Raw genomic sequence first — 18,517 nt, 5'->3', positions numbered from 1 at the left:
AGTACTAAAGTTAAGTGGGTGGGATAACAACGGGGTGGGTGGGATTCTCTGACCAATCAGTGGCTAGTAGTGACTGCATGCAAAGGATTGTGGGATATGGTACCGGGTATGGTACCTCTTGGAACCACAATCGAGTAGGTACTGTTTTTGAGAGCCGTACCGTACCGTTCCATGCAGTGGAAAAGGCGCCGCCGTACCGTACCGAACCGTTCCTACACCATACCATGCGGTACCAGCAGTGGAAAAGCAAAAAAAAGCGAGCCGTACCGTTCGGTTCCATGCAGTGGAAAAGCGCCATTAGTTGCCAGTGTCTACAGAAGCTCATACACATAGACGACAATAGATTGAAGTTAGCAAGATCCCATTGGGGTAACCAACCATTGACCGTCAAGCTTTCTTGAGTTCTACTCATATTCCTTGGTTCCGTATATAATGGTTTAAGGCCCATGTGTAAAACATATAGTTCAGCGAGGGGGGCTTGGGGGTGGTTGAGTTCTTGCACCTATTCTCGGAGAAAATAAGCCATGGATAACTATATAAAGTCTTACAGATACAACCGTTAACCTTTGAGGCAACCATAATGCTGATGCAGCCCACAATGAAATTCAGTTTGACACCCCTGGTTTAAGGTCATGGCTCTATTTTACAAAACCAGTATCATCTATAATGTCCTACTTTGAAGGGCTAGGTAGGTTGAAATACATGGGATTAAGTACATACCGGGTCACCACGTTCACCTTTACCACCGGGCTGTCCAGGACTCCCCTAAAAGGAAGAATAATCATAAAGAGAGTGATTTGTCATTGAAATTACCTAAAAAAAAAAAAAAAAAAACAAAGCTTGGGGATAATAGCTGTTAAATACAAATTTATGAATAAATATAACCAAACCCTAAAAAAAATCTGCCAGGTAAAAAAGAGCCTTTGGGTGTACTTGAATATAATATATGTGCTGTCTAAGTGGTTAGTGCTCTTGGCTTTCAGTGCTGGGAACCAAAACTGAATTCCCAGCAGAGGTACTGGCTGTATATATCACAGTGTCTATATATTATTCAGCGCAACCTATTAAAAACCTTCAGTCAGACAATCGTGCTAAATAATAGTGAACGATAAAGTAAAAAAGTGAAAATAAATTAGGTAGCTGCTGCCGGTACCGAAAAAGTGTTTTCACTAGTGATCGACTGATATTGTTTTTCTATTGCCGATACTGATACCGATATTTTTGTCATCGCATATCGGTATCGGCCGATATTGGCCCGATATTTTCATACATTAAAAAAAATAGTTTTTTTGACAGGTACTCTTGTGGAGGGATCTGGTAGTCTAAAAGACCCCAAATCCCTTCTCTGCACTTAAAAGCATTCAAAACGCCAAGTTTGGCTGTTTAGAATGCTGTATTTTTTTTTAATTCGGCGCCGAGTACCAGGAAGTGATGTCATGACTAGTGTTGAGCGAACACGGACTGTATTATTCGTGTTCGTACCGAATAATTGGATTTTTTGTACCCGAACACGGACACGGACACTTTACTGTATGTTCGGGTAAAAATCCGTGTTCGGTCGTTTTATTTCCGGGTTTTGCATGCTTTGGCGCTCTTTTCATGGCGGGCTTTCAACAGCCAATCAACAATCGTTTAACTGGTGTGCCTTAAGCCATCCCAGCCATGCCTGCAAATGTCTCAGTAGCTGTGATTGGCCGTCTGAAGCATGTGACCAAGTCTTTATAAGTTCGAGGCAGCCGCAGCGGCGTCATTATGCTGCTTAGATTCAGGGACAGAGCACACATCAACGTGCTGGCTGCTGATTAGGGAAAGATAGGCAGGAAAAAACCATTTGTGTCCGGATAGAATTGAGGGACAGGTCGGAGTGTTTAGGCAGGGCGAGTTGTAGGCATTTTAGGGATAGAGTCTGCTGAATTATAGGGTCAGTGTCTTCTACAAACTACAATCGATATTGCTGTGTGGGGGGTGGGGTCTGCACTCAATCCTGATCTACGATCTCTTCTCAATCCTGTTAGGGACAGAGTCTGCTGAATTTTAGGGAAACTGTGTTCTACAAACTACAATCGATATTGCTGTGTGGTGTGGGATTGGAGATAGGCAGGTGTCAGTGATCCACATCCATTTTTCTGTGTGTGAGCTGCAGTGAACACAATCTTTTTGGGCTGCAGTGAACACAATCTTTTTGGGCTGCAGTGAACACAATCTTTTTGGGCTGCAGTGAACACAATCTTTTTGGGCTGCAGTGAACACAATCTTTTTGGGCTGCAGTGAACACAATCTTTTTGGGGTGCAGTGAACAAAATCTTTTTGGGGTGCAGTGAACACAATCCTTTTTGGTGTGCAGTGAACACAATCTTTGTGGGGTGCAGTGAACAAAATCCTTTGTGGGGTGCAGTGAACACAATCTTTTTGGGGTGCAGTGAACAAAATCCTTTTTGGGGTGCAGTGAACAACATCCTTTTTGGGGTGCAGTGAACACAATCTTTTTGGGGTGCAGTGAACAAAATCCTTTGTGGGGTGCAGTGAACACAATCTTTTTGGGGTGCAGTGAACACAATCTTTTTGGGGTGGAGTGAACAACATCCTTTTTGGGGTGCAGTGAACAAAATCCTTTTTGGGGTGCAGTGAACAAAATCATTTTTGGGGTGCAGTGAACACAATCTTTTTGGGGTGCAGTGAACACAATCTTTGTGGGGTGCAGTGAACACAATCTTTTTGGGGTGGAGTGAACAACATCCTTTTTGGGGTGCAGTGAACAACATCCTTTTTGGGGTGCAGTGAACACAATCTTTTTGGGGTGCAGTGAACACAATCTTTGTGGGGTACAGTGAACAGAATCTTTGTGGGGTGCAGTGAACACAATCTTTGGGGGGTACAGTGAACACAATCTTTGTGAGGTGCAGTGAACACAATCTTTGTGGGGTGCAGTGAACACAATCATTGTGGGGTGCAGTGAACTCAATCTTTGTGGGGTACAGTGAACACAATCTCATACTTCTGAAGGTTTGAGGGTGCTGCCTGTTCCATACTCCCCCTACTCCTCATCTAGCCTTTTAGGGGTACAAACAATAGTAATTGGGGCCTAGTGTGGTTGTGTACGTGTGATATACATACACTTTTTTGGGATCATATTTTCTATTCCGCTATTTAATCAAAAACCTTTGGGGATCAGTTAAATTGGGGGATAGTCTGTGTTGGTACGTGTGAGAGAGATCCACCTTTCCAAGTTGTTGGGGTTCATCTCATACTTCTGAAGGTTTGAGGGTGCTGCCTGTTCCATACTCCCCCTACTCCTAGCCTTTTAGGGGTACAAACAATAGTAATTGGGGCCTAGTGTGGTTGTGTACGTGTGATATACATACACTTTTTTGGGATCATATTTTCTATTCCGCTATTTAATCAAAAACCTTTGGGGATCAGTTAAATTGGGGGATAGTCTGTGTTGGTACGTGTGAGAGAGATCCACCTTTCCAAGTTGTTGGGGTTCATCTCATACTTCTGAAGGTTTGAGGGTGCTGCCTGTTCCATACTCCCCCTACTCCTAGCCTTTTAGGGGTACAAACAATAGTAATTGGGGCCTAGTGTGGTTGTGTACGTGTGATATACATACACTTTTTTGGGATCATATTTTCTATTCCGCTATTTAATCAAAAACCTTTGGGGATCAGTTAAATTGGGGGATAGTCTGTGTTGGTACGTGTGAGAGAGATCCACCTTTCCAAGTTGTTGGGGTTCATCTCATACTTCTGAAGGTTTGAGGGTGCTGCCTGTTCCATACTCCCCCTACTCCTAGCCTTTTAGGGGTACAAACAATAGTAATTGGGGCCTAGTGTGGTTGTGTACGTGTGATATACATACACTTTTTTTGGATCATATTTTCTATTCCGCTATTTAATCAAAAACCTTTGGGGATCAGTTAAATTGGGGGATAGTCTGTGTTGGTACGTGTGAGAGAGATCCACCTTTCCAAGTTGTTGGGGTTCATCTCATACTTCTGAAGGTTTGAGGGTGCTGCCTGTTCCATACTCCCCCTACTCCTAGCCTTTTAGGGGTACAAACAATAGTAATTGGGGCCTAGTGTGGTTGTGTACGTGTGATATACATACACTTTTTTGGGATCATATTTTCTATTCCGCTATTTAATCAAAAACCTTTGGGGATCAGTTAAATTGGGGGATAGTCTGTGTTGGTACGTGTGAGAGAGATCCACCTTTCCAAGTTGTTGGGGTTCATCTCATACTTCTGAAGGTTTGAGGGTGCTGCCTGTTCCATACTCCCCCTACTCCTAGCCTTTTAGGGGTACAAACAATAGTAATTGGGGCCTAGTGTGGTTGTGTACGTGTGATATACATACACTTTTTTGGGATCATATTTTCTATTCCGCTATTTAATCAAAAACCTCTGGGGATCAGTTAAATTGGGGGATAGTCTGTGTTGGTACGTGTGAGAGAGATCCACCTTTCCAAGTTGTTGGGGTTCATCTCATACTTCTGAAGGTTTGAGGGTGCTGCCTGTTCCATACTCCCCCTACTCCTAGCCTTTTAGGGGTACAAACAATAGTAATTGGGGCCTAGTGTGGTTGTGTACGTGTGATATACATACACTTTTTTGGGATCATATTTTCTATTCCGCTATTTAATCAAAAACCTTTGGGGATCAGTTAAATTGGGGGATAGTCTGTGTTGGTACGTGTGAGAGAGATCCACCTTTCCAAGTTGTTGGGGTTCATCTCATACTTCTGAAGGTTTGAGGGTGCTGCCTGTTCCATACTCCCCCTACTCCTCATCTAGCCTTTTAGGGGTACAAACAATAGTAATTGGGGCCTAGTGTGGTTGTGTACGTGCGAGATACATACACTTTTTTTGATCATATTTCCTATTCCGCTATTCAATAAAAACCTTTGAGGATCAATTGAATTGCGGGATAGTCTGTGTCGGTACGTGTGAGAGAGATCCACCTTTCCAAGTTGTTGGGGTTCATCTCATACTTCTGAAGGTTTGAGGGTGCTGCCTGTTCCATACTCCCCCTACTCCTCATCTAGCCTTTTAGGGGTACAAACAATAGTAATTGGGGCCTAGTGTGGTTGTGTACGTGTGATATACATACACTTTTTTTGGATCATATTTTCTATTCCGCTATTTAATCAAAAACCTTTGGGGATCAGTTAAATTGGGGGATAGTCTGTGTTGGTACGTGTGAGAGAGATCCACCTTTCCAAGTTGTTGGGGTTCATCTCATACTTCTGAAGGTTTGAGGGTGCTGCCTGTTCCATACTCCCCCTACTCCTCATCTAGCCTTTTAGGGGTACAAACAATAGTAATTGGGGCCTAGTGTGGTTGTGTACGTGCGAGATACATACACTTTTTTTGATCATATTTCCTATTCCGCTATTCAATAAAAACCTTTGAGGATCAATTGAATTGCGGGATAGTCTGTGTCGGTACGTGTGAGAGAGATCCACCTTTCCAAGTTGTTGGGGTTCATCTCATACTTCTGAAGGTTTGAGGGTGCTGCCTGTTCCATACCCCCCCTACTCCTCATCTAGCCTTTTAGGGGTACAAACAATAGTAATTGGGGCCTAGTGTGGTTGTGTACGTGCGAGATACATACACTTTTTTTGATCATATTTCCTATTCCGCTATTCAATAAAAACCTTTGAGGATCAATTGAATTGCGGGATAGTCTGTGTCGGTACGTGTGAGAGAGATCCACCTTTCCAAGTTGTTGGGGTTCATCTCATACTTCTGAAGGTTTGAGGGTGCTGCCTGTTCCATACTCCCCCTACTCCTCATCTAGCCTTTTAGGGGTACAAACAATAGTAATTGGGGCCTAGTGTGGTTGTGTACGTGTGATATACATACACTTTTTTTGGATCATATTTTCTATTCCGCTATTTAATCAAAAACCTTTGGGGATCAGTTAAATTGGGGGATAGTCTGTGTTGGTACGTGTGAGAGAGATCCACCTTTCCAAGTTGTTGGGGTTCATCTCATACTTCTGAAGGTTTGAGGGTGCTGCCTGTTCCATACTCCCCCTACTCCTAGCCTTTTAGGGGTACAAACAATAGTAATTGGGGCCTAGTGTGGTTGTGTACGTGTGATATACATACACTTTTTTGGGATCATATTTTCTATTCCGCTATTTAATCAAAAACCTTTGGGGATCAGTTAAATTGGGGGATAGTCTGTGTTGGTACGTGTGAGAGAGATCCACCTTTCCAAGTTGTTGGGGTTCATCTCATACTTCTGAAGGTTTGAGGGTGCTGCCTGTTCCATACTCCCCCTACTCCTAGCCTTTTAGGGGTACAAACAATAGTAATTGGGGCCTAGTGTGGTTGTGTACGTGTGATATACATACACTTTTTTGGGATCATATTTTCTATTCCGCTATTTAATCAAAAACCTTTGGGGATCAGTTAAATTGGGGGATAGTCTGTGTTGGTACGTGTGAGAGAGATCCACCTTTCCAAGTTGTTGGGGTTCATCTCATACTTCTGAAGGTTTGAGGGTGCTGCCTGTTCCATACTCCCCCTACTCCTAGCCTTTTAGGGGTACAAACAATAGTAATTGGGGCCTAGTGTGGTTGTGTACGTGTGATATACATACACTTTTTTTGGATCATATTTTCTATTCCGCTATTTAATCAAAAACCTTTGGGGATCAGTTAAATTGGGGGATAGTCTGTGTTGGTACGTGTGAGAGAGATCCACCTTTCCAAGTTGTTGGGGTTCATCTCATACTTCTGAAGGTTTGAGGGTGCTGCCTGTTCCATACTCCCCCTACTCCTAGCCTTTTAGGGGTACAAACAATAGTAATTGGGGCCTAGTGTGGTTGTGTACGTGCGAGATACATACACTTTTTTTGATCATATTTCCTATTCCGCTATTCAATAAAAACCTTTGAGGATCAATTGAATTGCGGGATAGTCTGTGTCGGTACGTGTGAGAGAGATCCACCTTTCCAAGTTGTTGGGGTTCATCTCATACTTCTGAAGGTTTGAGGGTGCTGCCTGTTCCATACCCCCCCTACTCCTCATCTAGCCTTTTAGGGGTACAAACAATAGTAATTGGGGCCTAGTGTGGTTGTGTACGTGCGAGATACATACACTTTTTTTGATCATATTTCCTATTCCGCTATTCAATAAAAACCTTTGAGGATCAATTGAATTGCGGGATAGTCTGTGTCGGTACGTGTGAGAGAGATCCACCTTTCCAAGTTGTTGGGGTTCATCTCATACTTCTGAAGGTTTGAGGGTGCTGCCTGTTCCATACTCCCCCTACTCCTCATCTAGCCTTTTAGGGGTACAAACAATAGTAATTGGGGCCTAGTGTGGTTGTGTACGTGTGATATACATACACTTTTTTTGGATCATATTTTCTATTCCGCTATTCAATAAAAACCTTTCTAGGGCAAGATCTTAAATTACAGAAATATGAGGAGACCGTCAAATAAGGGCCGTGGCCTGGGTCGTGGTGCTGCTGGTAGAGCTCCTGTTGCAAGGAGAGGACATGGTCGATCTGTGCCAGCTACACGCACAAGTGAAACACCTTCCTCAAGTGTGAGTAGGCGACAGAACCTGCATCAGTATTTGGTAGGGCATCAAACGCCCCTAGAAGTGATGAGGCCAGAACAAGTTGAGGCGATAGTAGATTGGTTTGCTGCTGACAGTGCCTCCAGTTCCTTCACATTGTCTCCCACCCAGTCTACTGCAGAAAGGTCAGAGTTGGCACCTGCAGCCAATGTCCAACCGTCTTTCACCTCACCCCCTTGCAAATCAGGCCAGCAGTCTGAGCCCCAAGCCATACAGCAGTCTCTTATTCTTTTTGAGGACTCTGTCAGCAGGGTTTCCCAGGGCCATCCACCTAGCCCTGCCCCAGAAGTGGAAGAGATTGAGTGCAGCGATGCCCAACCACTTATTTCTCAAGATGAGTACATGCAAGGATCATCGCAGCACGTCTCCGATGATGACGAAACGCAGGTGCCAACTGCTGCGGCGTTCAGCATTGTGGAGACCGACAAGGAGGGCAGGGGTGAAGACTGGGTGGAAGATGATGTGGAGGACGATGAGGTCCTCGACCCCACATGGAATGAACGTCATGCAGGTGACCTGAGTAGTTTGGAGGAAGAGGCGGTGGTCGCACAGAGCCACCAGCACAGCAGAAGAGGGAGCAGGGTGCAGAAGCGGAGCGCCCGTGCCCTAGACACTACGCCCGCTACTGCCCAACGCAGCAAGGGAACGAGCGCACCAAAGTCAGCTCAAAGGAGTTCTCTAGCGTGGAAGTTCTTTAGAAAATGTGCTGATGACAGGACACGAGTGGTTTGCACCCTGTGCAATCAGAGCTTGAAGCGAGGCATGAACCTTCTCAACCTGAGCACAACCTGCATGATCAGGCATCTAAGTGCAAAGCACGAGCTGCAGTGGAGTACACACCTTCAAAACCAAGAAACGTCTCTGGCTCATCCTGCTTCCTCTTCTGCTGCAGTCTCGGCCGCTCCAGCCACATCTGTAGTGATACCGGCACCTGCCACCCCGCAAACAGACGATCTGTCAGCAACACCACCACCTGGGTCACCAACAACCATCTCCACAATGTCCCATGGAAGCGTTCAGCTTTCCATCTCCCAAACACTTGAGAGGAAGAGGAAGTACCCCCCTACCCACCCGCGATCCCTGGCCCTGAATGCCAGCATTTCAAAATTATTGGCCTTTGAAATGCTGTCATTCCGTCTGGTGGAGACGCACAGTTTTAAAAACCTTATGTCGGTGGCTGTCCCACAGTACGTCGTGCCCAGCCGCCACTACTTTTCCAGGCAAGCCATCCCTTCCCTGCACAACCAAGTGGGGGAAAATATCAGGTGTGCACTGCGCAACGCCATCTGTGCCAAGGTCCACCTAACTACGGATACGTGGACCAGTAAGCACGGTCAGGGGCGTTATATCTCCCTAACGGCACACTGGGTAAATGCAGTGGCGGATGGGCCTGAGGCGGATAGCAATTTGGCGCATGTCCTTCCACCACCGAGGATTGCAGGGCGCTTCAGTTTGCCTCCTGTTCGTAACTCCTCCTACTCCGCTTCCTCATCCTCTACCGCCTCCTCATCCGGACAGCGTAACACCTTCACCACCAACTTCAGCACGGCCAGGGGTAAACGACAGCAGGCAGTTTTACAACTTGCCTGTTTGGGGGACAAACCACACACCGCGCAGGAGTTGTGGAGGAGCATGGAACAGCAGACAAATGAGTGGTTGCTGCCAGCGAGCCTCAAGCCCGGCCTGGTGGTGTGTGATAACGGGCGAAATCTCATAGCAGCTCTGGGCCTAGCCGGTTTGACGCACATCCCTTGCCTGGCGCATGTGCTGAATTTGGTGGTGCAGAGGTTCCTTAAAAACTACCCCGATATGTCAGAGCTGCTGCAGAAAGTGCGGGCCGTTTGTGCGCACTTTCGGCGTTCTCACCCTGCTGCTGCTCGCCTGGCAGCGCTGCAGCGTAACTTCGGCCTTCCCGCTCACCGCCTCATATGTGACGTGCCCACAAGGTGGAACTCCACCTTGCACATGCTGGAAAGACTGTGCGAGCAGCAGCAGGCCATAGTGGAGTTTCAGCTGCAGCACGCACGCGTGAGTCGCTCTGCGGAACAGCACCACTTCACCACCAATAACTGGGCCTCCATGCGAGACCTGTGTGCCTTGTTGCGCTGTTTTGAGTACTCCACCAACATGGCCAGTGGCAATGACGCCGTTCTCAGCTTAACTATCCCACTTCTATGCCTCCTTGAAAAAACAATTCGGGCGATGATGGAAGAGGATGTGGCACAGGATGAGGAGGAGGAGGAGGATGAAGAGGTAACATTTCCAAGGCTTTCAGGGCAGTCATTCGCAAGGGGCTCCGAGGGTGGGTTCCTGCACACGCAAACGCCAGGAACGCAATTGTCCAGCAGGGGCACAGTTCTGGAGGATGAGGAGGATGAGGAGGAGGAGGAGCTGGAGGAGGAGATGGAACCATGTTCACAGCAGGGTGGCACCCAGGCCAGCTCATGGCCATCACTGGTGCGTGGCTGGGGGGATACAGAGGACACGGACGATACACCTCCCACAGAGGACAGCCTTTCGTCGCCTCTGGGCAGCCTGGCACACATGAGCGATTACATGCTGCAGTGTCTCCACAACGACCGCCGAGTTGCCCACATTCTAACTTGTGCTGATTACTGGGTGGCCACGCTGCTGGATCCCCGTTACAAGGACAACGTACCGTCCTTAATTCACTCACTGGAGCGCGATCGCAAGATGCGCGAGTACAAGCGCACGCTGGTAGACGCCATGCTGCTGGCATTCCCATCTGACAGCGGGGCCACAGTGGAAGCACAAGGCAGAGGAGGAGGAGGAGGAGGTCGCCAACGCAACCAGGGCACCGCCAGCACCTCAGAAGGCAGGGTTAGCATGGCCGAAATGTGGAAAAGCTTTGTCAGCACGCCACAACAAACAGCAGCACCAGCAGCTCAGATGGAACGTCTTAGCAGGAGGCAGCATTTTACCAACATGGTGGAGCAGTATGTGTGCACACGCCTACATGTAGTGAATGACGGGTCTGCCCCCTTCAACTTCTGGGTCTCCAAATTGGGCACATGGCCTGAGCTTGCCCTTTACGCCTTGGAGGTGCTGGCGTGCCCTGCAGCCAGTGTATTATCTGAACGGGTATTTAGCACGGCTGGGGGCGTTATAACAGACAAGCGCAGCCGCCTGTCCAGAGACAATGTGGACAAGCTCACGTTCATTAAAATGAACCAGGCATGGATCCCACGGGACTTTTCCGTACCTTATGCAGAATAGCAATGGATACCGACCTTACCCACCCATTGTTCCATTTTTGCTCTTTCTCACTCTTTTGGGGTGTACCCTCATTTAAAATTTTTGAAAAGAAGCAGTGTTGGCTACCTCGTCCTCCTCCTCAGGGCCAGATTAATGTAGGGGCTATTGGAGCTGCAGCTCCAGGCCCCTACCTTTTATATAGGCCCCGGGTTGGCCATATTCACTGTTACCGCTCTTCTGTCACTTGTAAACACAGAAGTCTGGCTTCTATGCTCGCTTCCCCAGGCAGCACCCTCAGAACCTCCCCACACAGCGTGAAGGCCGGACAAGGAGGGACAGTTGGCGATGCATGGATGTGTTTATGGGCTTCAGAGACAGCATCCCATGTTGAATTAGGCATGCATGGCTGCACCCTTCCTCCTCTGGGTGCATGGCAAGGCACGGCCCTTAAGGCCCTTCAAAATCCTCAGCACCAAGCCCATGATGCTGTTAATCCGGCCCTGGTCCTCCTCCACCGCCGCTTCCACCTACACCGCCCATAGGTGTGCGCAGCCTATTGCATTAAGGTGTGCACCCCAAAGTTGAAATACACATGCATGTGTTTGCCAGCAGGGAGAGTAATGTATCGGGGCCATGTACCTGTAGGCAAGGAGAAATAGAGCAGAGCAGGTCCCAGGGAGATCTTTCCCATCTCCTCACTGGCAATGCTATGTGCCCTAGGTGATTAGGGTGTGCCCAGGCACACCCAGCACACCCTGTGCGCACGCCTATGTCACCGCCACATCCACCACCACCTCAACCTCCCTCCTACTCCATATGGGCCTCGTCCTTCAGAGATGAAGAAGAACATTGTTTTATTTTTCTGTTTTTTTTTTGTTGTTTTAAGTTATTTCCCTATCCACATTTGTTTGCAGAGCACTTGCCATGCTCTTAATTACGTTTTGCTGCCATTTGCAGCACTCTAGCCCTTTCCTTTGGTGTTTTAGAGCCATTTTAGTGCCTTAAAGTTCGGGTCCCCATTGACTTCAATGGGGTTCGGTGTCCGGGAAAAGTTCGGTAAAAGTCCGGGACACGGACCCGGACTTTTTTTTAAAGTTCGGCCGAACCCGTCGAACACGGACATCTAGGTGTTCGCTCAACCCTAGTCATGACATCACTTCCGGGTTTTTACACGGAGTCCCGATCAGAGCCAAATGCGGCTTTGATCGGGTCTTCTCTTCGGCGGCCGTGTAGGATCCTGCCCGGGTCTCCCTGCGGAAGGCAGCGGGAGGGGAGGGACGAATGCGGCTCTGATCGGCTCTCCATGTAAAAACCCGGAAGTGATGTCTCGGTAAAAACTCGGAAGTGATGGCACCAGATTCAAAAAAATGACAGCATTCAAAACAGCCAATCTTGGTGTTTTGAATGCTTTTAAGTGCAGAGGAGGGGTTTGGGGTCTTTTAGACCCCCAGATCCCTCCACAAGAGTACCTGTAAAGTAAAAAAAAATATACATATATTTTTAAATGTACGAAAATATCGGCCGATACCGATACGCGATGACCAAAATATCGGTATCGGCAATGAGAAAACTATATTGGTCGATCACTAGTTTTAACCATTTCTTCCTTGATCCAAAATGGAATAAAAAGATTTGGCTTTAGGTATACTTTATAATTACAACGTCTCTTAGCACAGCTGTTTTGAATGGTTATGTGCAGTGGTCAAATTCCCTGATAAAGCAGTCATGTCCAACTAGTCCTCTCTTAGCTGCACATGGCCCTCATATTCCTTATTTGCAGCCCTCAGTCAGTTTGAAGGAATTATATATTGGCTGTCATGTCTGGATTGACTCCATCTGCATTACAACACTGCCTGCGCAAACAATACAATACCGGGCAAACTCACCCCCAATAACATTACTACCTATCAAATTTTAGGTCTCTAACGTGAACGTGGCAGAAAGTCTGTTTTGTGTTCACTGGTATAAATGTACCCCCGTTCCCCTGTGCCTTTATAGAATATAGTTACTCACATTCCGTCCATCTTCTCCCGGCTCCCCTTGGTCTCCCTTTTCTCCTACGATGCCCCTCATCCCTGGAAGACCCTGAGAAAAACAGAATTGCCATTGTTGATTAATGGAAACAGAAAACAGCATATCTAAAAACTAGAGTCTCATGGGAAAGAAGCACAGTCATTTATGTTTTAAAGAATAAACAGATATCTACACAAAAGTGTCCAATGAATGCAAACAACCATTAGTGATTGCTGGGCAGTTTCCTTTTTGTTTTTTGTTAAAGATTTCACAAGTTGACAAGAATAAGGTTACAGCAAAGGTCAAAGAAAAATTAAGTCGGTAAGTCAATGAAGTTTTTAAATATCTGTATATTTTGTATTGGTGCCCTTAAAATCCCACTTACCCGTTTGTACTCTATTTGAGATTTGCTATTTTTACATAAATCAATGTGGTTGGCTCCCTATGATTTTCTTTACCTTGTTCTGTTCCTCCATATGTAAAGTAAAACCAAGTTATTGTGGCAACACAAGAAAACTCACCCAAGCTTTACCGCTGTATTGGAAGGTGGATGAGCGGAGATCACTGGCCAAGTGTAATGTTCTGGTACCTTTGGGTACCCTAAATACTCTTTCATAAGTGTATGCGCCCCACCATTCTCTTTTGGTAAGGTGCGCATACACCTTTAAGACTGATGCTGTCATCACTGAGCGCCGGACTGGATGGCTATTTAGATCGCCGGCTCTCACTCACATGTGTTCGTTCAAACTGCTTTGTGCCTTGATGCTAACCTGTCTTGAAGCTCTCATGCTTGCAAGCATACCTCGCTGTCGGAACCACGCTGCGCTGATCCCTGTATCCCGCTACCGGATCATCCGCTCTTGCCGAACCTCTCCTCTACTACATTGCTATTAGTGATAAGTACCCCACAGGGGAAACCTCTATAACTTTCATACTAAAGCTTACACTATCTAGCTCTGCATACTAAGGACTATTACTACATCTGCATTATCTAAGATTGCTAGCTCTTGAGCCTACTACCACCTGTTCTTGCACTGGGTTGATCTCTCTTGTATGTCCACCTGCTACTCTGTCATCTGCTACCATACATGATTGCTAAACCTATCTGCATCCCATCTGCTACTATCTTACTTTCAAGAACATTTCCTTTCAAGTGTCTGTCATCTACCATCTCTACCCAACCTGTCTCTTCAGCCTATCATCACTGTGTTACTATATACATAAGTCACTCCAGGAAACATCTTATTGAGTGTGTGTATTTACTTGCTGAATTGAGATCATCCACACATGATGAGTCATTGAGAGTTGGGATTGGTGTCTCAGCGTTTCTCTACATGACTACTGAAGTGGAATATTTCTGCAGCTGAAAATCCACATCATACATAAAACGCAGGAGCGTTACACCAAGTCGTTCACTGCAAATCCATAGTAAAAAAAGATAAGCCGGCAACCCACTAACTTTTTTAGTACAACAGCGATAACAGGATCCAATAAAAATCGAATGCGTTTCGGCCAAAGCCTTCCTCATAGCATGCCAATGAGGAAGGCTTCACTTGAAACGCGTTAGAATTTTATTGGATCTTGTTATCGATGTTTTGAATGAAGAAGCTACTGGGTTGTGGGCTTATCTTTTCTACTATGGAAAAACTAAGTTATTGATTTCTTTTGACGTAGGCATGGAGACATAATACCCAATTCACTGGGTCTGTAATCATAAAGCTGAATCCCTTAGAGCAGGGGTGTCCAAACTATGGCCCTCCAGCTGTTTAGAAACTACAATTCCTATGAGGCATTGTAAATCTCTGACATTCACAGACATAACTAGGCATGATGGGAATTGTAGTTCCTGAACAGCTGGAGGGCCAAAGTTTGGACATAGCTGCCTTAGAGGGATAATAAGCACCTCCGGCAAGTGGATTTTGGAACTTGTTATTGAGTAGGGAGAGGTTCCACACTAGCACATGGAGTTGGAACCTCGAGGCTGATGGATACATCCTCACCAGTTGTTCTTATGACAAGCAATCTATTGGCTGAATTTAGTAATAGCTGGTCTGTGATTGGTTTTACGTGATAAAGATGTTTGATTACTGCACAGTTGTTATTTAAAGCCCTTATTTCATCCCATTTGTTCTTACCCTTAGACCTCGCTCTCCAGTGCTTCCTGGAGTTCCGGGTTCACCCTGCAAGAAAAGAAAAAGAAGGAGAAGGAGAAGGTAGTGTGACCTCTTTATTGAAAATTTGGGAAAACATCATCTCATTATATATCTTCCAAAACATTATCTATTATATACAGTACCTATATAATAAAAAAAATATGTACCTTTTTCCTTATTTTTATCTCATCAATACTCCTCTTTTCTTTGCATTTAGTACTGTATAAAATACATCTCTTGGTCCATATACTGGACTGGATCTTCCATGACAAAGATAAACTGTGGATCTCTCTACCCAAGAGTACCTATCTCACTCCCTTTGGTTTGATCATCAAGCAGACCCACTTCCTCCTCTTTACCCTTCTGTGATCCTGCTCACTTATGGCGCTTTTCCACTGCATGGAACCGAACGGTTCGGCTCGCTTTAGTGCTTTTCCACTGCTGGTACTGCATGGTACGGTGTAGGAACGGTTCGGTACAGTACGGTACTTCGGCGCTTTTCCACTACATGGAGCCGAACGGTACTGCTCGCTTAAACAGTACCACCTCAGTTGTGGTTCCAACAGGGCCGTACCGGTACCATATCCCACAATCATTTGCATGCAGCCTTGACTGTTTGCCACTACTAGCCACTGATTGGTCAGAGAATCATTGTTATCCCACCCACTTACTTTAGTACTTCTTTAGTGGAAAAGAAAACCATACCAAACCATACCGAACCGTTCCAACACTGTGCCATGCGGTACCATGCAGTGGAAAACCAACAGGGCCAAGCAGGGCCTAGTAGAGCCGAGCCGGTACTTGCAGTGGAAAAGTGCCATTAAAGACATGGGACTCTATTAAAGCACCTTAAAGTGTTTGTTACCCCAACACTTCATATTCCTGATAAGTGCCTGTTGTACCTTGTACTTGTATGAGAAAGTATTCTATTCTCTTTGTATTGCCTCCTTTATGTGAAACCCCTGGTGTTCCTGCCAGTCCCTCTAGTCCCTCTACTTTCCTATTAAAAACTGACCACACAAAGCAGGAGAACACATCATGGTCAGTTCTGTAGCTATGCTGGGAACTCAGCCTGCTCTCTTCCAATGATCAGACTTGTCCTGACACACCCACGCTGCACAGAGGGAATGTGATCCCTTATAAAAAAAAAAAGGGGAAAAAAGGAATTTATAAGGTTTTTTTTATATCTAAACTGAATTGGTTGTTTTAAAAGGTGATCGTTTACAATCACTTTAAATGCTCTATTCGTATAGGTCCTCTGACCCCAATAATTGGGAACCCAATGTTTGTACCAGGCATGCTCTGTTAACATTTTCTGATGTGGACTTGGGACAATATGTCACTGGCCATATGTGTCTTTCATAACAATATGACATAACACCACATAGGTGTGCACAGCCTATTGCAGGGTGTGCACCCCAAAGCTCAAACACACATGTGTGTGTGCATGTGTATATATACTGACATTGTGCATAGAGCAGTGGACAGTGTCCGTAGGGCAGAGATTTGTGTCAGTAGGGCAGTGGACGGTGTCTGTATTTTGTTTTATCATTTTTTTATTATTATTTTTATTTTTACACTTATTTTTTTTTTTTACAATATTTTTAGGAGCCCCTTTAGGGGGTTTTGGTGAAATATTAGGGGTCTAAACAGGGGGGAATCTGCACCACATAGGGTGATTAGGGTGTGCCAAGGTACATCTGGCACACCTTGTGCGCACACCTATGTAACACCATGATAGGAAGCCCTCTTATGTGGCCACATGAACAATATGGTTCGTTTTCTTTAGATCCCCATGATTCAGAACCATTTTTCCTACATTTTTAGGGAAAATCAAACTGTACGGGTGCTTGTTTCCCCTCTCTGCCCCTCAACACCCTTCCCACTCCCTTAAGCTGGATACACACCATACAACTTTTGTGGTCAGATTTCCTTTAGATTTACCTTCAACTATGTAGTGCAAGACCCTGCCTGATTGCATACAAATTTAAAGCGTTTAGGTCTGACCTCATATTATATGGTTTTCGGTAAGTCTGAAGGAAAAAAATTGAAAGAAAATCTTATACTGTGTATCCAGCTTAACTCAGTGATGGCGAACCTTGGCACCCCAGATGTTTTGGAACTACCTTTTCCATAATGCTCAACTACATTGCAGAGTGTATAAGTATCATGGGAAATGTAGTTCCAAAACAAATGGGGTGCCAAGGTTCACCATCACTGCCCTAATTCCTGCCTTTCCTAACCACAATTGGCTTTAAATCCCTTATTTCTCATTCACTGTACTTGTCTACTGTTCCCTTAGTACATTTTTTTCCACTCTTATTTTTTTCTTGTACACCAGGGTCATGCAGTCATAATGAGTTCCTCTTGCAATGATGCCTATTGATCTCAAATGAGATATACCCCTCATTCGGCCTCAGCTTCACTCCAATAAATCGTCTGCAACATGACATACAGGACCCGGAGTTTGTACTGCATACACCCAACTGGATGTTTTTCTCTTGGTTTTTGTCTCTCTTAAAAAGAGGTCTGACTATGCCATGCGTTAAGATTGCTAATGTGTGCCCTCCTGCTCCTTTCCTTTTTGTATGTTTATAAAATGAATAAAGCTTTACTCTTAAAAAAAAAAGTATTTTAGGAGCAAGAAGAAAAGTCTTACCGGAGTACCGTCATTTCCTTTCTCTCCCCTATCTCCATCCTTACCACGAGGTCCTACTGGTCCCTGTGAACCAGTTTTTCCAGGTTCTCCATTCTGTCCTGGGTCTCCTGGGTCTCCCTGGGTAAACAAACACAGTATGAACTTGGACTGGATTGGGTTTAAGCAGCAGCACCAGCAACACACTATACACTCACTGTCTGTAATAGCAAAAGGAAAAGGTCATTTTTGAAGGGAAAGATAAAAAAGTGTACAAATGTGTGAAAAAAGTGATTGTATGAGTGGCAAAATGTGTCATTTACGTGTCTGGTTACTGAATAAAATGAAGACATGTCATCAGCCATCAGCACACCAAGGATTCCTCCAAAGGGTCCAAAGCTTTATTATAATATAATAAACATACAGTAAAGTTTCGGAGCCACGCAGGTCCCCTACGTCAGGCAAGTGACAACAAAGGGGCCCTGCTTGGCTCTGAAACATCACTGTATTTTTATCATGAGACCACGAAAATAAAGCTTTGAATCCTTTCGTGGAATCCTTGGTGTGCTGATGAAATTTCCTCACTTTGATCAACCACGGTTTCCAGCCTATGGTCATTACAGCACCCAGCATCACTGAACAGTTTCTTGTATGTGTGCATGAGGAATATTGCGCTTGGCTACTGAATGAGGTTGACATCTTTTCTTTTTCATCTGCGGTGATGCAAAAACAACAACGAAAAACCCGTAAGTGAACAAAAAACACACACTAAAAAGTGCACTTAACGGTGTGCTTTTAGTCAACCCCCCAAAGGGGTAGGACTTCTCCCCTGATCCCCCGGGGCGCGAGGCTCCTGATAGGGACAAAGGGTTTACATGGTCTGCCTAGCCAGAAGGCCTGGCAGACCCTG

General features: G+C 45.5%; 1 protein-coding gene across 1 annotated transcript in view; it reads right to left on the bottom strand.

The window, feature by feature from the left end:
• COL7A1 (collagen type VII alpha 1 chain) overlaps window positions 1-18,517 on the bottom strand; it is a 360,938-nt gene that overhangs the window by 121,202 nt on the left and 221,219 nt on the right. The window contains exons 53-56 of the mRNA XM_082266262.1: window positions 17,632-17,748; window positions 14,955-14,999; window positions 12,820-12,891; window positions 721-765 (exon numbers count right to left, since the gene is read on the bottom strand). Of these exons, the coding sequence (XP_082122388.1) occupies window positions 721-765; window positions 12,820-12,891; window positions 14,955-14,999; window positions 17,632-17,748 (279 nt within the window). The remainder of the gene's footprint in view (window positions 1-720; window positions 766-12,819; window positions 12,892-14,954; window positions 15,000-17,631; window positions 17,749-18,517) is intronic.

Source organism: Pelophylax lessonae (assembly GCF_965119305.1).
Source record: "Pelophylax lessonae genome assembly, chromosome: 8".
NCBI lineage: Eukaryota > Metazoa > Chordata > Amphibia > Anura > Ranidae > Pelophylax > Pelophylax lessonae.
This window is presented reverse-complemented; position numbering and strand designations above follow the sequence as displayed.